At 42.3% G+C, this 25,451-nt stretch overlaps 1 protein-coding gene across 1 annotated transcript in view; it reads left to right on the forward strand.

Moving 5' to 3' along the window:
• The window catches only part of KAT6B (lysine acetyltransferase 6B), a 200,496-nt gene that overhangs the window by 2,722 nt on the left and 172,323 nt on the right, over positions 1-25,451 (forward strand). The window contains exon 2 of the mRNA XM_077821053.1: positions 4,084-4,977. Coding sequence (XP_077677179.1) covers positions 4,357-4,977 — 621 coding nt within the window. The 5' untranslated portion in view covers positions 4,084-4,356. The remainder of the gene's footprint in view (positions 1-4,083; positions 4,978-25,451) is intronic.

Consider the following 25,451-nt stretch of genomic DNA (forward strand, 5'->3'; position numbering starts at 1 on the left):
TTTTCTTAATTAAAAAAAAAAGTTAAAAGTTCTACAACGTAGGGCAAGCCAGACACAAAAGCACTGAACTGGGCTATGTTCTGGGGGAGAATGTTTGCTATTAAATATTTCATTTACAATAGACCTTTTTGGTGCCCATTGTGAATGCGTCTGTGTGCTTTGCCTAATTAAATACACGCCGTGACAAAACAACAGAATAACAGACCCATTATTTGTTAACTTTTTAAAAATGTCATTCAAAAGCCTGACCGCACAAGTATTGCACTGTGGCCTTGAAGCTTAACAAACTCAGGCTCTGCTGAACCTCTGGAGCAAGTACATTGTAGAGGTCTTGCTTCTCCATTGAGTAAACCTTGTCATATGCAGTGGAAATTCTCCTGTACTTCTGGTGATACACTCCACCAGTGTTGATTTAGTAGGTGCTAGCATGCAGGAGGTTGTGTGACACAGAGGGAATTTAAAGTAAACAGGTAAGTGTACAGTTATGCTTAGCAGTAGCCTCTTGCTTGCATACGCCTCTGCCACAGCCATTGGCTAATAAAAATTCCTGTAACCCACAGGTTACAGTATTTATATTGATATGCTTCGTCAGTATCCTCGGAGGTTAGAACAGAACCTACACTGTGTGGTTTGGAATTTAATGGAAATGATATGGTAGTTCATATGACATTAACGTAATAGTATAAACTTGAGTAAATTTAAAATGTGGCAAATTTGTATGACTCAGTAATTATGGTTTTGAGGGCTTAATTAAGGCATTGACCTTTATCCCCTTGGAAAATCCATGGTAGAGCCACACAACTCAATAACGCTTTTTTTTTTTTTTAATGTAGCTGTATAAGAATCTCTTGCCTCTGCAAGGAATTCCCTCAAGATTTTATTACAGGATATGGGCAAGCCCTATAAAATGGTGTTAGTGTGACTTCTAAAGTATATTTAGTTGTGGTGGGTGTGGTGTTTTTTTTTTAACAGTTTCCAGCGTTCAGAAATGCTCAAAAATTAAAGCGTGGGCTGTTTTCACCCTAAAGCTCTCTCCCTGTTTGAGCATTGCAGCTATGTCTGAAATGGTCCTCACCCACAACTCTCATCCACGTACTACTTGGTTCCAAAATGAAACTGTATTAGAATCTTCGTCGTGTAGTTAACTAGAGCATGGGTCCCGTGAGTAGACATTCTATCTTAAACTTCACCCTGTCCACAGTGGAATATCAATTTATATTTAAACACTTCTAGCTACAGCAGTCTGAAAACTGTTCTCAAATGCGCAGAACAGTTTTCAAACAGTAATAGGTAATGTAGCTTGTGTACTAGTGTGGACTTGAATTAAACTTTGAATGGGTGGGGCTGTCTTTTCACTAGCCAGTCTGTTTAGATCAACAAGCTTCAATGTAGGAATCAGTGCAACATCCAAATCCTGTATTTTTTTTTTTTTATTTGGAATGTCTTTTTATTCTGGCCAACTGTTGAATTTCTGTGTTTGTAATCCCAAAACTACTTAAGCCCCAACCAAAACTAAAGGATGACACATTCTTAAAATCTGAGTTACTGATCTCTTGATTAGGTCTAGAGCTGTGGTTCTCAAACTTTTCTTTCATGGACCACTTGAAAATTGCTGAGAGTCTTGGCGGGCCACTTAATGTTCTTTCCAAATGTTGTTTTTACCGTTAGCTAATTATTGTAAAGCACTTTGGATAAAAGTGCTATGTAAAAAAACTTTTAAGTTCTTTGCTCTGCAAACAAAAGCACACAATTCATATTTTAATATCAGTAGTCTTACCTTTCTAAGGCAAAGAATGTGTCCTCTCTCCCCTGCCATGGCAGCCCCCAAGCTGGGGCTGGGAAGGGGGCGGGGGGGGGTTTGCCTGCTGCGGCCGCCACGAAACTGGAGAGGAGGGGAGGGGGTCTCTCTGTCCTGCACCGCAGCAGCCCCCAAGCTGGGGCTGGGAAGCAGGGGGGTCTCCCCCGCCACAGAGCTGAGGCTGGGGAGGATGGCCGTCTCTCCCTGGCAGCCGCAGCCCTGGAGCTGGGGAAAGTCACATCTTTCTCTGGCTGCCGCAGCCTTGCATATCCCAAATTCCCCTCTCCCCCTCTTCTCACCCCACTGCCCCCTCCCACCTACCTCTTATTCCTCCCCAAGGCCACCACTTCACCTTATATGTGCATCTTCTCCAGGGTTTAGGCACCTAATTTGTGGAGCCACGCCTGCACGGCTCCACAAATTAGGTGGGTGGCCCTTCATTGTCTTGTGTGCAGCCGCCTAGACGCACACCTTAGAGGGAACTATCCGCCTGAATGGAGCTCGCAGACCACTGGTGGTCCGTGGACCACAGTTTGAGAACCTCTGGTCTAGAGCCATTTAAATTCATCAGTAACTGAACACACTTCCACTATTTAATCCTACTGGGCAGTACCTCATGAGACCTGATCTGGAGTTGAAACTTAAAGAAAGAAGAAAAATATTAGATCCAAAACATGCCTATTTGCTCCTCTTGAAAATTACTTACAACCTTCTGAGAAGATTAGAATAATTACAACTGCTAGATAAGTGTGACCTGTGGAATTGCAATTCCATTTTCTGGTAATATAGTATGCCATATACTCAATTTTCAGTTTATTGTAGATCAAGAATATTTTTATTTAAAAGAACAAGGTGAGCTTATTATTATTGGATAGACAGACTTGATTGCAAAAGCCATTTTTTTTACGTGAGATATTAATATTGGCTTTGCACTTTGCCGTTGAGTCACTGTGTGCTGCCTCAACAGCTGACACATACATATATTTGTTTAAATTTAGATTTTTCTGGAGAATTGGAGAATCTTCTCCTTTTCAAGAGAACAATCCGTTTAAATCTTGAGGAGTTCTGTTCCATGTGGTGGTATTTATTATTTTCTAATTTATCTCTTATCAAAGTATTAATCCTATCAAGTGGTGGTGGTTGTTTAAAGCTGGTGTATAATAGGGCATATCCTCAGAAGTAGTTGGTTAACTTTTTTTTTAAACACCTGTTTTTAAGATTTGAAGATTACGTCATGAGACAGAATGATCTTAACAATGAAGTATATTTTCATCTCCATTTATGGTTATATTTGTTTGCTTAACAGCTTGACACAAAATGAGTCTACACCTTATCAAGAAACTATTTATGGTATTCTAAACTTCAGCTAACTTTGGAGGCCATGTAATCACTCACTAAATACAAGAAACTGGAGGAAATTTGTGTTTTGAGACAAATGCCACAGATAAATGGCACATGGTACATTTAAGTCAAGTGTTCTATGTGCCTTCATACTGAAAATAGGAATTATAAATGTAATTATATTATGCCTATCTCAGACTCGTCCTGTCACTCCACTGGCAAAGTTCCTCCTTCCTAAGAATCTCTGGTATTGCTGGCACAGATAGGCCCTTGTTTTCAGCCCCAGAGGTGATGGTAGCTCAGTGGTGTATGGTTATCCCTGTACATACTGTGACATTGATACTTGTTATGGGCACTATATCAGTCATATAGTGTTCATGTTTTGGTGGTGGTTGTGATTAAACTATATATAAACTAATTAAACAAAACAGGTAGTTTTTAATTGTTGTAGCCTGTTGAAAAGAAAGGAATGCTTGACAAAGGGCACTCATCAAAGGATTAGTTGCACCTGTTAGGGAATTCATTCTTCATTAATTACAAGACCATAGTGCATATGCATGGTGTTTACTTTTCACGTTGTTCGGTTCAAGAAGGTCTGTTGACCACTAGTGTTCCACCAGGAAAGATTTCACTGAATTGAATCCTTTTAAGAACTAAGCAGTGAAGTAATTGGTTGGGGAGTTGAGACTCTTAAAAATTACAGTTACACTGGGTATGAGTAGAAATTTATGCATTCTGTGGATCACTTTCTAAACGGGGAGGGAAGTGTGGAATTCTCAAACACATTTTGCAAATAAAGTGCTGTTTTTAAAGGTCATACGGAGGCTTCATTACTGGAGCATCTCCAATCTAAAAAAAAGACACCAGAATTTTATTTATTGTTAACTTGTATCTATTTCAGCACTAACTGTTTTTTCTTTTCTTTTCTTTTCTTCTCTCTAAAGCTTTTACCTTCCTTGATAAGGATGTACCCGTATCACCAGGAACAGTCTTTCTAGACTTCCATGTTGGTAAAACAATAAGGAATTTCAATCAGCACGTGTTTCTGTGTCTCTTCTGATTCCTGAAGGATGGAGGATATTTATGAGAAGCTTCTAAAGAGCATGTGGAATTCTCTGATTGTTTTACAGTTGTGAATAACCTTTGAAAGGTTTGTTAAAAGAATAAAGAGGAACCTCTATGGGTAACTTTTGGCTGGAAGATATTATTGGTCAACCATGGTAAAACTTGCAAACCCACTTTATACAGAGTGGATTCTTGAGGCTATACAAAAGGTTAAAAAGCAAAAGCAAAGGCCATCTGAAGAAAGAATTTGTCATGCTGTGTGCGCTTCACATGGATTAGATAAGAAAACTGTTTCAGAACAGTTGGAACTAAGTGTTCAAGATGGCTCTATTCTTAAAGTTACCAACAAAGGCCTTGCATCCTACAAGGACCCAGATAATCCTGGGCGTTTTTCGTCTGTTAAAGCTGGCACTCTTCCTAAGTCTGTTAAGGGATCTAGAGGAGCCTCGAATGAGCTTCGTAATGTGGATTGGAATAAACTATTGAGAAGAGCAATTGAAGGGCTTCAGGAACCAAATGGCTCCTCTCTGAAAAACATAGAGAAATATTTGAGAAGTCAAAATGACCTAGCAAGTATTTTCAACAACCCTGTCTTTCAGCAGAGATTACGGCTGGGGGCCAAGCGTGCTGTAAATAATGGGAGGTTACTGAAGGATGGACCTCAATATAGGGTGAATTATGGTAGTTTGGACAGTAAAGGAACTCCAAAATATTCCAGTGCTTTCCCAGCTTCTCTCCCACCCGTAAGCCTTCTACCCCATGAAAAAGACCAGGTAAGTGTGGAAAATGAAGGCAAATCTAGATGTGAAAACAAAATCCAAATAAATGACTGCTCCAGTTTTCCCTTGGTTTTATATGAAGTTGCTTGTTATCATCTGGAATAGTTTTAGATTAATTTAACTGCTTGTGCATGAATCTTTGACAAACACATTCTGAAAGGTGATGCCTGCATTGCTGTATATGCTACTGTGAAGCGTTTGGGTTGTTCCTGGTTTTGTTTTTTAAGATAGGGAAGAGGAGCTATGTGGAAAAAGGGTGTGTGTGCGCTTGCGCTTGGGCACTTCTGGAGATGAAATGATTTCTTTTTGTCACCTCTTCCACCAGCTTGATAAAGTAATGTTATGATGTTGCTAGAATCCTGGCATAAAAATCAGTAAAATTCAAGCAGTTCACTACTTCGTGTGTATAGTTTTGTACTATAATGCATGGATCAGACACAATTTGTTTCACAACTATATTACTACTAATTAATAGATCTATTGTTAATACATTTCTAATGTAGTCTTAAGTCCTTTTTTTAAAAAAAAGACTTTTTTTAGTTATTCTCAGCCTTAGAACTGTGGTTATTATGAGCTGGAGTTAATAATACATGCATTCTAGGAACTGAACTAAAGATGGCAGATAAATGTGTTGCTTCCTCTTCCTTCTACCATGGGATCTTTTGTGGCTCTGTGTCCTGAAGAATGTCCTCAGCCGATTTTATTCCTCTTGACCATCATACATCTGCTTCGTTACCAGGTGGGCCTTACACTTCCAGCAGAGGTGTTTAATGGCTCTAGCTTCTTTCTAAAACTTATCCCTGTGTTTTCATCCCAAGATTTTAAAGGATGAGATGAGAGAGAGAGAGAGAGAGAATCAGTGGCATAAAAAATACCTAAAGGGAACCCTTGGTCATTCCTTACTTAGAGGTTGTGGTGTGCTTTTTGAAACTTCACTAGAAATTTTCCTACTCTGCCATCTGGTATCCCACTCTGCTTGAATTATTCATCTCAGTGGCTTTTTTAATGGATTAATTGCAGAGTGGCTTTTGAACTTCAGATGCATTTTGGTAGTGCTCAATTCTGATTTTGCATAACATACACATTTCTTTTGACAATTATGGGGGCTGCAAACGGCATCTCCATCAATCCTCCTTTTAGCAGTTTTCACACTGATTTCTTCCTTTCCTTTCTTCTCTCAGCCTAGCCTGTGTCTTGTCCTACATTGTTGTACAGAAGCAATTCGGCTATGGAGCTAATGGCAAAGTGACACTGACTAGAAGCTTGAGCCTGCAGAATTAATTAAATAAGTATATGGGGGTGCTCAAGCAAAGTTACATGAGCAGTCTCACTGAAATAAATGGGTATGAAAAGTACATGGCGTATCAGGCCCTAGAATTGGAATAGGAATTCAGGAGTATTGCTTACCATATGATGATTGCTATATTCATACGCTGTATAGGTTTAATTATGCAAACCACTCGGAACTTCATCATTACAAGTACCTTTAGGAATTCTTGCTGTAATTCCAGTATTCTACACTGAAGTGAATCATTTGAAGCAAACAAAAACACATTAATACGTCAGATCTTCATGATCTGTGTTCTCAGGAGGAAATCTCCACTGGTAATATAGGGATAGTGACTCCGCGTTCAGGGCAAGCAAATGGTCAAATAGGTCACAGTCCTCGAAAAGTTAGCCTTTATTGTACTACTAAGAAACACTGATATATCTCTAAATTTGATTTTTTGAACATTTGTCCAACAAATCAGTTCTCTGATGTCAAGTGTTGTTACAAGAATTGAGCTTTCGTTATATGAAGTAAATTCAGGTATAAAGACGTACTGCTAATTTATGCTGCTTAGATTTTACTCAAAGTTTTTACAGCAGCTTCTGGAAACCTGTATAGCTCCACTCAGATTACAGAGTTGGGCTGAAGTAGCAGCTGAGGATCTGGCCCCATTATAGTTGATATGTGAATTCTTACAATATAGTTTAATGTGGCAATATCCTGTGTGTAACTACCAGTTTCATGACTTTATTTTAAAATAATGGCTTATATTATTCATCTTACTGCTGCATTTACTTTCCATGAGTGAACAGGTTAGTACTGAAGGGAAAAATGTGGTGCAAGTAGAAATAGTTCACAGAATGGTTGTACAAGGGTGTGTCCCAAGATTATCCCTTGAATTTGATTTACCAGAATGTAGCCACCTGGCCTTTCGCATTGAAAGCTAGACTTTGATAGGGCTAGTATATTTTAAAGGCCCCTCTTTTTGATCTAAATCTGGTAGTATATACTCCTTACTAAAGTATGATTTCTTATACTGGAGAAAAAGAAAGTTTGTCAGAAGATTGGTCATGACCATTCATGTTGCCCCTTCTGTAGAAATGATGATTAGAATAGCATCTTTGAATTCCAGAACTCAGTGTTTTATGGACATTTAGTCTGGTCTTGTAAACCCTTGCTTATACAAGTTGTACTTACTAATACAAGTAGTAACACATCACAGTGGGATAAGTGAGATGCTGTGTGAGTGTACATCATGGAAATCTATGCATCTATTCAAAAGGTTGGTTGAAGCAAACTGAGCTTTCACACTGGTGGGAACAAATGCAGACCTTGATATTCCCCTGGGGGTGGGTGTGTGTGTGTGTGTGTGTGTGGCAGCGGCGCTTGGAGGGAACCCATTGTGAGGTACTGTCTCATTGTGTTTATATAGTGTTCTCCGCAGTGGAGGCCTGATCTCAGTTGGGGCTTCTAGGTGCTGCTGTAATAAACAAAATAATGCGGTGGGAACTCTGAAGTTTGCCTTGCAAAACAGGAGTTGCAAATTCCCTTTAAATGTTGGTGGTGGAGGGTTGGGGTGTGAACTCACAGATGAGATGTGCTGCATGCAGATCCCAAGGGTCCAGAGAGATGTTAGAGCACTGCTGTGTGGATCCTGGGTTAGCCTTTTCCATGAAGCTGTCTGGATCCATTTTCTTCGGGCATCAGGGTTATGTTAGGAGTGGTATAGTCCATTGGTACTCCACCATAGCTGTGCATTACCTCCCTGCTCCAGTGGGAATAGACACCACAGAGTAGAGTTAATGCTGTTTCTGCAAGTTTTAACTACCATAGAAAATGTGCATGAGTCCAGAGGGGACCATGTGTTTAAATGTCAGCTCCGCTTCCTGTAGAGTTCCAGAGTAGTGGAAAAAGATGGTCAAGGGTGTGGAACAGCTTCCATATGAAGACAGACTAAAAAGATTTAGGCTGATAAGCTTAGAAAAGAACTGACTAAAGGGAAATATGATAGAGCTCTATAAAATCATGAATGGTGTGGAGAAAATGTATAAAGAAGTGATATTAACCCTTTCACACAATACAAAAACCTGCCATTGCCAAATGAAATAAAGAGGCAGCAGATTTAATACAAATAAGAGGAAGTACTTATTCACAAAATGCACAGCTAGCCTGTGGAACTCATTGCCATAGGATATTGTGGTGGCCAAAGTATAACTGGGTTCCCAAAAGAATTGGGTAAATTCATGGAGGATAGGTCTATACATGACTATTAACTAAGATTGTGAGGGACGTAGCCTCATGCTTGGGGTGACCCTCAACCTCTGACTACTGGAAGACAGGGCTGGATTGCTCCATAATTGCTCTGTTCTGTACACTCCCACTGAAGCTGTGGTATGGCCACTGTTGGAGACCGGATACTGGGCAAAATGGACTGTGGTCTGACCTGGCATGGCAGCTCTTATGTTCTTCTGACTGTACTACTTACATGGAGGGGCTTCCAAGGGCCCCCAGCAGTATGGGAAGAGAAGTGTGCAATGGAGCCACTTATTTTTCCATATCCTTTTGCTCCTCTCCATCTGCATGAGGGGATGGATGCACCTGGCCCATAGGCAAAACATATTCCATTAGTAATGTTCCCTAGGTTGTCAACAATAAGCTTTCTGGGCTGGATGGCAGAAAGTGTGATTAGAGCTATATGAAATGAGCGTCTGAAGAGCATCACAGATAACTATTTTGGGACTAGTGTGGTCGCTTACACTTACCTTCTCTCCCTCGCCCCCCACATACTAATAAAGAGGGGCTGTTTTAAAACAAGGCATGTGGGTTGATCATTTGCAAGAGCTTACTCGGTGTAGACATGGATGTGCAGTGGTTTGTGACAGATAATGGGTGTCTATAGCACAGGTATGGCTATTGGGCTTTCCTATGTTCTGGGTGAATCAGAAGAGACAATATATTGCATTTGATATGTATTCATTTTTAATATTTTCTTAGGCCTCTTGAATGCCTTTTAAAAAACAAAAACCCACAGTTGAGTAATAGTTCTCTGCTTAGATTTTTATGCCAAGAGTCATTCTTTGTATGGTTTTTCTTTTTCACTTTCATTTTGTCCCTACAAATTGATCTTATTGCAAAAACAAGCTGTTTTATTAATTTTTCATACTTTGAACTCCTATTTAACGTTTTTACTGGCCTATGAAGACCTTACTTGCTTTTCAAATTATAACTTGGCATGGGTTGAATTTCAATTGTCTGGGATGCTGCTTCTGCCAGTGCAGACACTGGGTGTTCCTCCTTCTGTCTGTCAGGCAGGGAGCCAATGTATAGAGAAGATTCTGGCACCCAGCCCCCTCTTCCAGGCTCCTCCCCTCTCTGCTTCTTCCCTGTGGAAAGGCAGCTGGAGCCTGTTGGCTGAAGGTTTTGGTAATTGCTCCACCTTACCCATCTGGCCTCCAGATATACTGGACAGCAGAAACAGAAAGCCAGGCAGAAAGGAAGCTGTCTCTCCTGCTTCTGCCCACTGTACTTGTTCCATAATTAGGGCAGTGTTTGACACCCACTGTTGTCTGTTTGCCTACAGTGACCTACCATAGCTGACAAATTATCCAGGACCACCTGCCCTACTCACAGAGTTAGTCTGTAGGCAACTCTCCGTATGTCTTCTGCTAGTGAAGAACCTCAGCCACATATTCCAGGACTCCAATCAACTAACAGACAACATCCTAGCTTCCTTGGTTCCAACCCCATCTGGGTGCATTTCTGAGGAGAGAATATATTCTCTTCCTTCAGTGGCCGAAAAATATTCAGGGGTGACCCAAACGTTTGTTTATAAAAGTTTTTCAGACGCAAAAATCTCTTTACTCCAGCAGTTTTAAAAACAAGAGCAAATAGTCACCTCTCCATCTTCCTGATTCCAGAGGAATAAGCCTATTTCTCTCTCTCTGTGCTGGCTTGTAGTCAGGCACAAGTTTAACACTAACAAGTTCTAGGAACCAACTTCAAGCCTGAGCCTTAATTTAAAGAGGGTGTAATACGATTTATTTCTTTCCCTCTGATCCTCCTGAGTCAGAGGTGCCAAGAGGAAGGATTTCTTGTTGCCTGCATGGTTGTTCTAGAACAGGGGTGGCCAACCTGTGGCTCTGGAGCCACATGCAGCTCTTTAGAAATTAATGTGTGGCTCCTTGTATGCCTTGTATAGGCAAGAACTGGTGCCTTTCCAATGTGCCGGGGAGTACTCACTGCTCAACCCGTGGCTCTGCCACAGGTCCTGCCCCGACTACACCCCTTCCTTTCCCCTCCCTTGAGCCTGCCATGCCATGCCCTCGCTCCAGAGCCTCCTGCATGCCATGAAACAGCTGATCAGGAGGTGCGGGGGGTGGGGGGCGCTGATTGGCGGGGCTGCCAGTGGGTGAGAGCTGATGCGAGGGCTGTTGATGTATTACTGTGGCTCTTTGGCAACGTACATTGGTGAATTCTGGCTCCTTCTCATGCTCAGGTTGGCCACCCCTGTTCTAGAATTTCCTGAGTCTTCGAAGTTGTTCTTGCAAACTACTTAATGGAGTTTCTTACCCTTGCTTCTGCCCTTTGTCAAACCAGAACCGCTGTGGCCAAAACCCTCCGCTAGGAGCCATCTTGCCAATTCCTTGGACCAAACAGGCCTGTGGGTCTTCTCAAGGTACTTTCATGTTTGTGAATGATCTGGGGAATGAGGCTGAGCCTAGTCCTGTTGTTACTGATCCAATTATTAAATACATCAGTTAAGGATGGAGTCTGACCCCTGGAGTGTCCAACAAAATGGTGATGGTAATTAGCTGCTGCTCTCAGACAAACTGTCTATTTAATGCCTTATGTCTAGCCTCTTTCAGGGATTTGTGTCCAAAGGTGCTAAATAGGCAGCATCCAGATGGATACCTCCTCACATATGAAACTCTGGGCTTGTTGTGAACCAGGCGAAAAGCTCCCTCACCCCATTTTGGAGTCGTAGTAGATAAAAAGAGCTCTCTCCTCAAGGCCTGAAAGCAACTCCAGCTTTTAATCTTACAGAGGTATCCATCAGGAGCTGCATATCCTTACAGGTGACCCTGGTGGCCAGCCTGCCAACAGCTGGTATGTGTTTAGTCTTTCACCTACTGGGGATCTCCTGGAATTCAAACTGGAGGCCCTCCTGTCAGGGAGGTCCTCTCTGACCTGAATGAATGGGTCAATTTCTCTGAGTCAAGTCCTCATTGAAGGATTTCCTCCCCTCCACATAGATGCCAGTGGATATGATGTTCATTTTCCCCCTTGGGGTATGTTCAGAAAGTTTAGTTCTCCCAGGGAGAGGCAGTGTACTAGAAGTTAGGGCTGTCAGGCTTGCTCTGGTTTCTCTGAAATACCATCCAGTCCAGTAAATCATGATCATGTTGGAGAACTCATCAATGATAGCCTACGTGAACCAAGGACTGGTGCCTCATGAGTAAGTCTGTCCTGCTTTTGCATTAAGAAGAGGAGAAATCTGGATCTCTGTAGGCTCTTCATGTGTCCAGCCAATTTAATAGTTATGGCCATTAGCTCATCTATCCAGGCAAATGTAAACTCTACAGGGCAGTTTTCCAGTGGGTATCAGCAGACTAGGTCACTATAATGTAACCTATTTGCAATCTCCCCCAGAACTATCAGGTTCCCCAGTCCCCGCAACAGATATCAAACCTAGGGAGCTCTGGCCTGGAATGTGTTCATGATCAGCTGGTTAAACAAGCGATCTTAGGCCTTCCTTTCAAACCATTTTGCTCCTCCAGAAAATCTTAAAGAACCACGAGACATGAGAAATAATTTTTCCACTCTACTCCACACTGGTTAGGCCTCAACTGGAGTATTGTGTCCAGTTCTGGGTGCCACATTTCAGGAAAGATGTGGACAAATTGGAGAAAGTCCAGAGGACAGCAGCAAAAATGATTAGAAGTCTAGAAAACAAGACCTAGGAGAGAAGATTGAAAAAATTTGTGTTTGGTTAGTGTGGGGAAGAGAAGACTGAGAGGAACATGATAGTTTTCAAGTACTTAAAGGGTGTTATAGGGAGGAGGGAGAAAAAATTGTTCTTAACCTCTGAGGATAGGACAAGAAGCAATGGGCTTAAATTGAAGCAAGGGAGGTTTAGGTGGGATATTAGGAAAAACTTCCTAACTGTCAGTGATTAAGCACGGAAATAAATAGCCTAGTGGGGTTGTGGAATCTCCATCACTGGAGATTTTTAAGAGCAGGTTAGACAAACCCCTGTTAGGGATGGTCTAGATAATACTCACTCCTGCCATGAGTGCAGGGGACTGGATTAGATGGCCTCTCAGTGTCCCTTCCAGTCCCACGATTCTATGATTTTATGAAAAGGGGAGGGTGCTTCTTGGTGCTGGTAAGCAGAGTGACTCTACTTCCTGGACCTGCTCCACTTGATTGGGGAGAGGTGGTTGGAGCTGGGGGGGAGGGGAATAATAGACAGCCTCCTGAATCCAGGTCCAGTGCTGAACCCTTGTCTCTACATTCTGCATGCTCAGGGCCTGACTCTTGACTAGTCCTTAAAATCCCAGGGAGTTTCAAAGATTGTACAAATTCCTCCTCTACTGCCACAAGAAGTCTGTCTTTAACATACTGCTTGATCTGGTTCATGTCCCTAGGGATAGGGACAGAGAAACTTTTTCTTTTTCCTTGATCTCTATCAGTGTGGGATCAAGAAGAGGACTGCTAGTTACCTCAAGGCCTTCATGCCAAGAATTCTGAGGGGTTCAGTAAATGGCCTCTCGAGAAATCTTGTGACCAGGAGGTGGCATTCTTCCTAAACCCACTAAAATCCTTGTATCCCTCCATGAATCCTCTAATCTGGTTCCTGCAGTTCTTTTTTCTAATGCTTTTCTAGATACTGAATCGGATCTTAATCTCTCTTCATGGAAAGCGGTGGTGGTTTTGGCATAGGCACCAACTCAGTGGGTGCTCCAGCCCTGCTTAGCACTCGCTAGCAGCAACTCCCGCCTCCTGCCCCCCCCCACCGTGCCTCCCACCAGTCAGCTGCCATGCCGATCAGCACCTTCTCCCCTCTCCCAGCACCTCCCGCTGCAATCAGTTGTTTTATGGTGTGCAGGAGGCTCTGGGGAAGAGGGAAGGAGTGGGAATGGGGCACTCTTGGAGGAGGGGGCTGAACTGGGTGGGAAGAGGTGTGGTGGGGTCTTGGGGGAAGGGATGGGGGGCAGAGCAGGGGGCTGAGCACTTCCTGGGCCCAGAGGAAGCCAGCACTTACGGGTTTTGGTGGCCATCACTTCGGCCTGATGCATTAGGGAGTTGGCAGCCTAGTTTAATCTTCCAAAAAAACAAGGTAGTCCTCTACACTTCCCATGGTTTTCTCCTCCAAGATGGTTTTATTTTTATATATATGATAAGGGATCTCCCTTCTTAACTCTTGTCTGAATCACAAAAGTCCGAAGAAGGTCTTCTGGCATTCTCTGGTTGCCTGACCTTTGAAGACTTAGCTTTAATATCTCTTACAAATCCTCCTTTCTTCATCTTTTTTTGAGGGCTCATGTGAAGGAAAGAAATCTTCTCCATATATGCTATCATCCTGGTGTGACGTACCAGGGTGCAGTCTGGACCAGTGAGGGACTCTGCCAGAACAGTATGTAAGAGAGAAGTCTTCATGCATGAGCTCTGTTGAGCTGACGCTTCATTTGTAAGTCTTCCTAGATAATACTGTCTCTTTGGACTTCACTTTCTTAGCCAGTTTAGCATTTGGATGTGGGGTAGGAAGGTGTTTTTTTCCAGAGCTGCTACTCTTCTCTTCTCGTTGCTGATGGTGAAGACCCTAGTTCTCATACCACTAGAATCTAGCCAGTGTCTTTTCCCGTACACTTGTCATTGCAGTCTGGTTCTAGAGCTTCAAGAACTCTTCTCCTATACTGACATGCTGTTGCTGAGCAGAAATTGCATCCTGGAAAGCCAAGTTTTTGTTCTCCTGCATCATACCCACCAACCACAGATGGACTGTCCTTTGTTGACTGGGGGAAACTATAGAATATCAGGCGCTGGCGCTTCAATTTATAAGGAAGTCCTTTTACTTAATCTTCTGAAAATAATGCTGCTTCGAAAAGAAAAGTCGTCATAATGTGCTCCTGTTTTAGAGGAAGTTTGTATTGCCACTGACAGCAGTGAGTTAAACTTGGATAATAGTTTTTTTGTTCATATTCACTTCTCTTCAGCCTTTCTGTAAACTCTGATTTTATGCAGGGCACCAGGCATCATCCCAGTTGCCCTATAAATTGAAAAGTTTTAGGGATTTCCCTATTTTGCTCTCTGACAGCATAAATTTTGTTTCATTAGCAAATGTAACTAGTTTACAAGCGTTCGTTCTGTCTAGATTATTTCTATATGTTAAACGCAGCAGGTTCTACCTTAGTAACCAAAATGAAGTTTCTTTTTTAGTCTCTTGTCTAGTTTCACAAAGCTGGTTTCCCCTCCCCCCATCCCCCAAGAGCAGCCTTAATTTTATTAAATAGTTCTTTTCAACTCCCCTGTTTGGCTAATGTTTGCTCATCATAGTACATTTGGGATTTGTTGATGCTTATGAGATTCCAACTGTCTATACATCCCATTGTTCCTTGATATTACAGGAACACAGTTCTACAACATGTGGTGGAAAAACTAGGAACTGTTTTCTGCCTTTTTTTTTTTTTTCTTGACTGATTTCCTCCCTTTATGTTTAAGATCCTTTGAGTATAAATCAACTGCTGATCAAGCAAAGTTTCCTAATTTGATATCTCAAAATTGCAGTAGAGAATCTTTCTTCCTGAGAGAGTTTGGAAGTCAAGTGATTTAGAAAACCCTTTCTTGGCAACTTAACTGCAATGCCAATTTTGAGCTCTTTGGTGCTGGGACTCCTCAGCATGAATAATATGCTGGTGCTGTGTAAGGAATGCAAAAATGAGTACTAGCCTAACTGTGGGTGAGTGAGATGGATTCTGTTCTGCCTTGTGCATTGTAAGAAGAATTCACAAGATTTCAGTTGCAGAATTTTGAGATTGGTGATGCTTTGAATCAGAGCACGTTTACAAGATGCCAGGGTATTTCCAGGGCAGTAACCAGTTAGGGTGCAAAAAAACTTCACCTGTAAACTGCTGGTAGCCAGAAGGAATCAGTATGATTACCAATTTTATTTTAAATTGGGTTGAGATTTTATAAACTAACTTGAGAACCTGTAGTATTGCTGTAATGCCTGGTGGCTGGAGTGGATTAGGGGCAGTCTAGAGCTGAACTCAAGTGTGCACGGGTGGTCTGTTAATCAGGAGGTCAGTCAGTATCAGAGTCAGTCTGGGCCAGGTAGGAGTTCTTGCAGGGGTCAGTAGCCAGTAGAGCCATTTTATGGGACTGGGTCAGTGGATTAGGGAGGTGAGGGTGGGCCGGGCAGGGTCAGGCAAAGCACAAGGGTGGCAAGGTATAGTTATGCAAAGGTAGAAAGGCAAGGCAGTCTAGGCAGCGACCAGCAGGCAATGGCCTGTTGTTCAGACAGCTGCTTCTTCCTGTTGGTTTCTGCATTAGGTATCCAAGGAGGACGCTGACTGCTCAGCCAGTCAGAGACCTGGGGAGTGGCTACTGTGATGCTGCAGGCCTTAAGCTCTAAGGCTCTCTGATGGGGACAATGTCGGAGTGCCATTGTGGTGTGGTAGCTAGGGACACCATCTAGGAAACTGACGGACCAGGGTACAATACCAGGCTCCTGACATACTGCAAATATAGATTAAAATTTATAACAGTAAATTTTAAATGCTATGGAATTTTTTAATGTCACTACTGGTGGGGTGTCTTACTCTTCCTTAATTTTTTTTTGCATAGAATAGCTTAGTAAAAATTAAAAAATAAATATTGCAGGATCTGAGTCTTAAAACAGTTATATAACCTTACTCACATGAATAGTCCCATTTCCTCCAATAGGAAAACCCATGTGTATACGTGTATGCAGCGTCAAGAGCTAAAATTGCATTTTTATTAAAACCTTTTCTTAGATGCAAAGCCTCTGTCACTTCAAAACAATATTGCTTCAGTGTTAACAAGGAAAAGTTATTTGGATTTTGAAAACATTGAAGTTATAGTAACTTTTTTTTATACATATCAGCCAAATTTTTTGAAAAGTAAAAATCTAAAGCTAGTCTCTGAAGCCTATATTTTGGCACCTAATGGTTGGATTTTTCAGAGGTGACTAAGTGACTTAGGAGCACAAGTCCCATTGACTTCAGACTGCAAATGTTGATGAGGTATAGAGCCCAGTCAAAGCATTTCAGCTCTCTTGATTTGTGGAAGTTCAATATATTGGAAGGTAATGTTAACTGCTGTTATACCTGGAGCTATTTGCTTGCTTTGTGGTGTTCCAGTGACAATGTTGCAGTCCTGGACTTACCTTTTTCAGTATAGATGAGCATTTTCAGTGTGAAAATTAATGGTAGGCAGTGTTGGGGGGGGGGGGGAGAAAGAAACAATTCTCCACCTGCAAAATAAGCTCTGCCCACATGAATTTGCGGAATGAGAGACTGATCACAGTAGAATATGCAGACATACAAATCTGGAGTGCTCTCTGACCTCTGCTGGGCTCCTTGAGTTTTTGGTTGTTGCTGGGGTTGATTGGGGTTTGAACATGCCCATGGGCCCTCCTAGCCTCCTTGGGCTTCACTGTTGATATTTTTTGGCAGGGACGGGTGGAGAGGGAAAGAAGCGGTAACGATATCTCCCAAACACCACCCACTTAGGCCACCCAAATGAGACCGGTTGTGCAAATCTGTGATCCCCCCTTTTTAAATGATTAATAAAATGGTTAACAAAATTGACATTCAGATCATTGTTTCTGGGTATCAGTTAACATCTCAGTGAGATGGAAGGGGCCACTTATGCCTCTCAGAGCTACTGTTGTAGGCTTTCAGTGGACTTGGACATCTCTGGATTGGTTATACACATTTTTCAACTCTGAAGAACTAGAGGTACACTAAAAAGTTTGAGAAAGGTGCAGCTGGGCCATACTAGCCTAATCTAAGCCTTGTATTGGTTTTATGACTTGGTTTGAATATGTTTATGATGACCTTCCTACTGATGACAAAAAAACCAAACAAACTGACTGGTGTTTTGTGTTTTAGTCAGTGACTCTGTGCAACCATGGTTAGAAAAATCAATAACTCTCCCTGGGTGAGTAAGACTCTTTCATGGATGAGTGCTGTCAGCTTCTGCAGAATCTAAGCTTCTAGCTGTAAGTTTATGGTCCTCATAGTTGCAAAGGCAACCTTCCAGTTGTGAATGGTGTAAACAGACGTCATAGGCTCCAGAGAGACTGTTCGCATGGGTGGAGGGGAAGAGTTCAGCTGCTCTTGTTTGAGTGCTGTGGGAGCTGTTTCCTCTGCAGAGGGAGGTTATGCTGGACTCCGTTGCTGCAGAAGAAAGTCCCGTGTATGTGTAAGGTCTCTGCTGTTGTATCCTGGCACCCACCAAAAGGGGTATTTTTGGGGTTGAGGGTTCTTGCCATCCCAGCAGGGTGTTCTTGGGTCTGGGGCCAGGGCCACCACCACACTTATTTCCCTCTGAGGTGGCAGGCATGGGGCCAACTCCAGCAGTCCATCTGCTTGGTGGAGCCTAATTGTTCCTTGTTGTTTCGGTGGGCTGGGATCTGGTCCAGGAGAGGGTAAACTTCATTACCCCACTAAGTTCTCCATTTTGGGGTGTGCTGGGGGGAGTGGCACTCCTGCCATGCAGTAGAGCCCTCTGTGGGAAGAGCCAGCATAAATGTAATGGAGTTGGCAGCACTTACTGCCATCTATTTTCTTGTCTCCCAACAATGTCTTATGCAGGGGTGGCCTGGCATTAATTGACTTTTTTTTTTTTTTTTTTTTTTTTTAAATGTGGTGTCTGTGTGGTGGGAGGCAGCATTAATGGGGAGTGTGGTTTGGTCAGTGCAAAACCAAGGCTTTTGGTGGCATTAGTGTATTTCATCCTGGTAATTAGGCATAGTTAAGGCTATGTTTTAGTCACGGGTATTTTTAGTAAAAGTCATGGGCAGTAAACAAAAATTCACGGCCTGTGACTTGTCCATAACTTTTACTATATACCTATGACTAAAACTTGGGAGACGGGGAGTCAACTCAGGGGGACAGCCCAGGGGGCACCGTGGGTGCTGTGGGGAAGGTTGGCGGGGCTGGGGCAGGCTCCCTACCAGTCTCCTGAGCTCCACGTGCTGCCTCTGCTTTGCCCCAAGCCCTAGTTCTGCAGCTCCCATTGCCTGGGAACCGTGGCCAATTAGAGCTGTGGGGGTGGCTGCCTGCTGGCAAAGGCAGCATGTGGAGGTAGGAGCTGAGGGAGGGGAGTTCCTGTAGCCCTTCCGGGGAGCCTGCCCTAGGTAAGCACCACCCCACACCCCAGTCCACAGCCCTGAGCCCCCCACACCCAAACTCCTCCTGCTGGGGGGGGGGGGGTGGGCAAGACTTCCCCAGCAGCAGCTGGTGCGACTGGCCCAGGGGCTGCCTGAGCTGCTCAGGTGGCCCCCAGACCAGGCACACCAGCTGCTGCAGGAGTCACGGAAAGTCACGAAATCCATGACCTCCATAACAAACATGGAGCCTTATGCATAGTCCTTAAGTTAACAAATGGATACACTTTTTATTTTGGCCAGTCCTCTTATAGGAGAGGATAGCCTTGTGTGTACAGTAGCCTTTTTTGTATACTGTTGTAGAACAATTACTTTGAGGGATTTTATGTACAGCTACCTCATACAATTTTTCAGCTAATGTTTTGATTATAAGCCGAGGAAACTCAGCTTCAAAAACTCTTGAACAATTCACAACATATAAAACAGAAAAATACTGCTACGTGAATGGTATGTGTTGTGTGGGAGTTTAAAAACAGGATTGACAGATGGTCTAGGTCAGGGGATCTCAAACTCGGCTTACATGAGGACTAGTACCTTGGCCCGAGGGCCGCATCACTGAATACTTTTCATTCAACGATAGAAAAGTATAGTCAAAAATGAAAAAAATGAAGAGTAATATAGTATGCTATTAAAAGTCAATGTATTAACTTTTTAAAAACTGTAATGCAAAGAGGGGTTTTAATAAAATATAAACACTCAGTAATGCACCTCACTCATGACAAAACATGCATTTACTTTTAGAATTACTTCAGTTGAAGCCCTCCCTCTCCCCAGGGCCCCACCTCCACTCCACCCCTTCCATGAGGCCCTGCCCCCATTCCAACCCCTTCCCCATATCCCTGCCCCAGCCCCACCTCTTCTCCGCCTCCTCCCCTGAGTGCAGCACATCCCCACTCCTTCCCGCTCCCTCCTGGAAAGTCCTGAGCGCTGCCAAACAGCTATTTGGTGGCGGAAAACGCTGGGAGGTAAGCGGAGGAGTGGGGACGCAGCACATTCGGGCTGGGGGTTGGCTGTCAGTGGAGTCTGCGCCTATGGAGGGCCGCAGGAAATAACTCCGCGGGGGCTGTGTGTTTTGAGACCCCTAATCTAGGTTTTCTTATTGGGTTTGCCACAAGATTTTCTGTGTGACTTTGAAGTTATCTGTAGGCCCTGATCCGGCAGCTGGCTCCAATAGCCATCCACCTGCATGAAGTCCATTGGACTCCCTGTGAGCTTGCCATCCTCTCATCTGGAGCTTGTTGTTGAATAGTGACCTATGTCATACCCCCCTCTCCATTTCTTCCTCTGTAAAAATGTGGATAACACTTAATTCATAAGCATGTTCTGAAGCTTAATTCATTGACGTGTTAGAATATGAAGGTAATTAAAGCAAGCTCCATAAAAATAGCTATATAGAAATACAGTTCAACTTAATCCTTGTCTCTTTTTGTAATGCCTCTTTTTAAACAGTCAAAATAGTAATACTTTTGTCAAAAACAATTTAATTTTGTTGTTTTATAAAAGCATTTTAATGTAACAATTATGTTCTTTGCTTGGCTAACTTATTTAACAATGGCTAGTTAAGGAAGATCCACTTTTTATAGACAGCCAGGTCCTCAAATTATAGGAGAAAAGATGTTCTGCTTTGATTTCTGACTTTGTTCCTCTTGCTTTCATCTAGTGTGCCCCAGTAGATCTACTGCAGAAGCCAATTAAGAGGGATGCTTGGGGGGGAAAAAATGGTCTGTTAAGGACAAGTGTTCATAAGTCTGTCTATAAACATACTTTTTAGAACGGATAAACAGAAATAGACTCTTCTGATGTGATTAGCTTTGACCTGTTATGAACTTTCTAACTTATCCAAATTTTTTCACTAGCAGCTGAAATTTAGCACCACTGTCAATAACTTCTATTCCATTAAACCATTCACACACGTTTAGAAATTTTTATTTTTCTGATACTGGAAAATTGTGTAATAGAAATAATTCCAATTTAGGATGGCATGTTGGTTGGCAATAAATCTTCCTGTCTTATGAATGCAAGCCTTCAGGCAGTTTTGGAAAATGATCAGGTACAAATCATAGACATTTTCTGAACATCTACCATTTTTTATAGGAGAAATGATGTGAGAAATGATGACTGAAGAAAACAAGTTATTTGGACAGATTCTAATCTGATGCATTGCTGTATATCTTTCAAGAATCTGCTACAGCACTTGCATATGTGCATTGTATTTAGTGCTGCTGCACAGCATTAGAGCTGATACAGTGTGATCTTAGAAACCAGTGATTTGCTTTTCTGTGGCCATTTTAAATCTAGGTTCCCATCAGTTCTGTGACATACAGCAAAAAATGCCTTGTATCAAGGCACTTGACATTTCTATATGCTGCACACCTTAAGGGAGGGGGAAAAATCCTGCTAGCTGTATTTTTAATTCCTCATGGTAATTTAAATCTTCTTTCTAAAAGGGTACTAAGACATGACCCCCGCGCCCTTCCCCCCCCAGCAGAGCAAGTAGATGGCTTCTGCTTATCTAACACTGGTGTTTTTGCATTTTATTTGTAGCTTCATTTTTGTTGGTGATTTTTAACCATTAACAATATTCTATCTTAGAATTTAATAGTATAGCTACTGAGGAAAGTCATCTTCAGTTAGTCATTCAGCAGGAAATGTGTTGGAAACTTTTTTTTAAGGATTAGGGGCCTAGAAATATGGATTGTATTATTGGCTGTGTATCAGTATTAATGGGCAAGTTATTTTAATTTCTGCATACCTCCTTCCACTCCCTTTGGAAGGGGACAGTTGTTGGCCACCTCACAAGAGCATTATGTATCTTTAATGGTTTAAAAAGCATGCTGAGATCCTGGCATGTATGATCCTAAGAAATTATTGTTAATAGTATTAGTTTATTAGGTAAAATAACCCGTCTGAAGAAATGTTTGAGGAACTCTGCCTAATTTGAAAATATCTTGGCAGCTGTTTCTTAGGAAAACCCCAGTTAAATTCCAAGTTTGTAGAGATAAATTGGATGGAAAGCCATTTCTTGCTGTGCTTTTTTTCTTCTTCTATTCATTGGCTACCTGACACCCAAATACACTCTGTAAACAGGTATTTTTGTTTTAATGCATTCCACCCCTCCCATTCCCCGCCCGGCGCAATCTGTTCTTAAGCTGACCTTTCTGAAAGCAGAGTTGTCTGATCCCAATATTAAGAGGTCAGCTGAACTAAAAAGCACTAATATGTAGATTTTTTTTTTTTTTTTTTCTCCCTGATGGATGGTGTTCGCAAGTGGTTCGCAACCTAGTGGTTGGGGCTGGGTTTGGCCTCTATTTTGCTGCATCTCTAATCTTACTCCCAGGCTGCTGTCACGACCTGAGGCGGTCTGGTTGGGTGGTGATTTGATCCTTTGGTCATGTCACCAATCAGTTTCACCTCTCCCAAAGGTGATGGTTCCAAGGAAGATACGGGGGTCTGTCTGTCTGACTATTGTGTGTCTGCATTCCAGTTGCGGCTTTCCAAAGGTCTTTACCCTTTCCTTCCTTACCCCATGGAGAGGCTAGAAGTGAGGGTTTTCATGCCCTTCTTAACAAGGAGGGTTAGTAGGAGAGCCTGGGCCCTCCTCCTCCTCCACCTATGTACCCCTTAAGTTTGCTTCCCTGGGCTACTTTCTACCATCCACTCTCTTGCCAAAGTCTTACAGTTTGCCTCGAAATAATAAAAGAAAAGATAATAATGGAACCTTCAGCTCTTTTGGCTGAGCAAGTGGGCTCTTTCTCTCTGGGAGAAGGTTTCTGCTGCACCATTCTTCAGGAACTCTCGGGGTAGGTCTCTCTCCCTGCCCTATCAGGCCTCTTCTGAGCTGCCTGGCTCCCTTTTTAAGGTTCACTTTCAGCTGGAGCATGCTCTGCATGTGTGTCCTGGCCTAGAATTGCTTCTTAACCCCTTTAGTTCCAGTGCAGGGTTTATACACCCCATCACTTGATTCTTAATTGGGTTATACTAGTTTCAAACATAACTAGATAAATCTCTCTTACATCTTGTTTCAAGCGTAATTTTCATGCTACTTTCCCCAAATAAAAAGTAAACTATTTTATTATGCATTGTGAACCAATGGATGCAACTGTTTATTACTTTCTGTGCTTTATTTAGGAGGAGTATGATTGAGCGGAACCGGAGGCTTTGAGGGAAGACTGAAATTTGATTAGTTTGTGTGTTACCTCTAGCTGGTAGATGCAACTAAATGTCATGTGGTTAATGTGGCTACTTTCAAGTTAAAAAGAGCATTTGTTGATATAACTCTAAATTAGTAGTGCTTTTCAGTAGCTTCTACTTTACTGCTTCCTCAGCACGCTTAAATAAAATCTGAACTTTTAAATCTAGATTCTCCCCACTGTAACTCTGTGAAATCCCCGTTTGGTCCACAATCTAAATTGCATTAGCCTTCATGAGACATGTGAAGTGAATCTAGCCATCTCAAAGACAACACATTTATCCACATCACAAAGCCAGCACACCGCTTGGCAGAAGTGGAAGTCTTTGCTCAACAGTAGGATGAAGACCACTGCAAGCCTTTCTTGCAGGCCAGAAATGGAGTGAGTTATTGGATCGCTAAGGATCTGAGTTTGTAAAAAGACCTATGGAAATCAAGGACTTGCAGGTCCAGAATTTATGGGAGGAGGGGAAGGGTATTTGCATAGACCCTAGTTGGCTATAGTTAGTGATAATCTTCTCTTATAATGTTAATCATCACACTTCAAAACAAAAGGGATACATATGAAGAATTTAATAGCAATATATTTTCATTTAAAAACTATGAAAACCTTGATCAATTAAAATTACATGGTAACGAGAAGATTTCAGAAACAGGTTAAACTGTGTGTGTGTGTGTGTACACGCGCCTGCATGAAACCGTAGGAACATAAGAACGGCCATACTGGGTCAGACCAAAGGTCCATCTAGCCTAGTATCCTGTCTTCTGACAGTGGCCAGTGCCAGGTGCCCCAGAGGGAATGAAAAGTACAGGTAATTATTAAGTGATCCATCCGTCCGGTGTTGCCCGTTCCCAGCTTCTGGGAAACACAGGCTTGGGACACCATCTCTGCCCATACTGGCTAATAGCCATTGATGGACCTATCCTCCATGAACTTACCTAGTTATTTCTTGAACCCTGTTATAGTCTTGGCCTTCACAACATCTTCCAGCAAGGAATTCAACAGGTTGACTGTGTATGTTGTGAAAAAATACTTCCTTTTGTTTGTTTTAAACCTGTTGCTTTTAATGTCATTTGGTGACCCAGTTCTTGTGTTATGGAAAGGAGTAAATAACACTCTTATTTACTTTCTCTACACTGGTCATGATTTTATAGACCTCTATCATATCCCTCCTTGGTCATCTCTTTTCCAAGATGAAAAGTCCCAGTTTTATTAATCTCGCCTCATATGGAAGCCATTCCATACCTCTAATAATTTTTGTTGCCCTTTTCTGAACCTTTTCCAATTCCAATATATCTTTTTTGAGATGGAGCAACCACATCTGCATGCAGTATTCAAGATGTGGGCATACCATGGATAGAGGCAATATGATATTTTCTATCTGATCTATCCCTTTCTGAATGATTCCCAACGTTCTGTTCGCTTTTTTGACCGCCGCTGCACGTAGAGTGGATGTTTTCAGAGAACTATCCACAATGACTGCAAGATCTTTCTTGAGTGGTAATAGCAAATTTAGATCCCATCATTTTTATATGTACAGTTGGGATTATGTTTTCCAATGTGCATTACTTTGCATTTATCAACATTGAATTTCATCTGTCATTTTGTTGCCCAGTCACCCACTTTTGTGAGATCCCTTTGTAGCTCTTCACAGTCTGCTTGGGACTAAACTCTCTTCAGTAGTTTTGACTCATCTGCAGATTTTGCCACCTCACTGTTAACTCCTTTTTCTCCCAGATCATTTTATGAATATGTTGAAGAGGACTGGTCCCAGTACAGACCCCTGGGGGACACCACTATCTACCTCTCTCCATTCTGAAAACTATTTATTCCTACCCTTTATTTCCTATCTTTTAACCAGTTACCAATCCATGAGAGGATCTTCTGTCTTATCCCATGACTGCTTACTTTGCTTAAGAGCCTTTGGTGAGGGACCTTGTCAAAGGCTTTCTGAAAATCTAAGTACACTATATCCCCTGATCCCCCTTGTCCACCTGCTTGTTGACCCCCTCAAAGAATTCAAGTAGATTGGTGAGGCATGATTTCTCTTTACAAAAACCATGTGGACTCTTCCCCCAACAAATTATATTAATCTATATGGTCTGACAATATTTGTTCTTTACTAGTTTCAACCAGTTTGCCCGTTACTGAAGTTAACGTCACCAGCTTGTAATTGCTGGGATCTCCTCTGGAGCCCTTTTTAAAAAAAGTTGGCATCACATAAGCTATCCTCCAGTCATTTGGCACAAAAGCTGATTGACAGGTTACAGACTACAGTTAGTTCTGTAATTTCACATTTGAGTTCCTTCAAAACTCTTGGGTGAAAACCATCTGGTCCTGGTGACTTATTACTGTTTAATCAATTTGTTCTAAATTCTCCTCTGACACCTTAATCTGGGACAGTTCCTCAGATTTGTCACCTAAAAAGAATGGCTCAGGTTTGGGAATCTCCCTCACATTCTCAGCCGTGAAGACCGATGCGAAGAATTCATGTAGTTTCTCTGCAGTGGCCTTATTGTCCTTGAGTAATCCTTTGGCATCTTGATCATCCAGTGACCCCACTGGTTGTTTAGCAGGCTTCCTGCTTCTGATG

Source organism: Eretmochelys imbricata, chromosome 7, assembly GCF_965152235.1.
Source record: "Eretmochelys imbricata isolate rEreImb1 chromosome 7, rEreImb1.hap1, whole genome shotgun sequence".
Classification (NCBI taxonomy): Eukaryota; Metazoa; Chordata; order Testudines; family Cheloniidae; genus Eretmochelys; species Eretmochelys imbricata.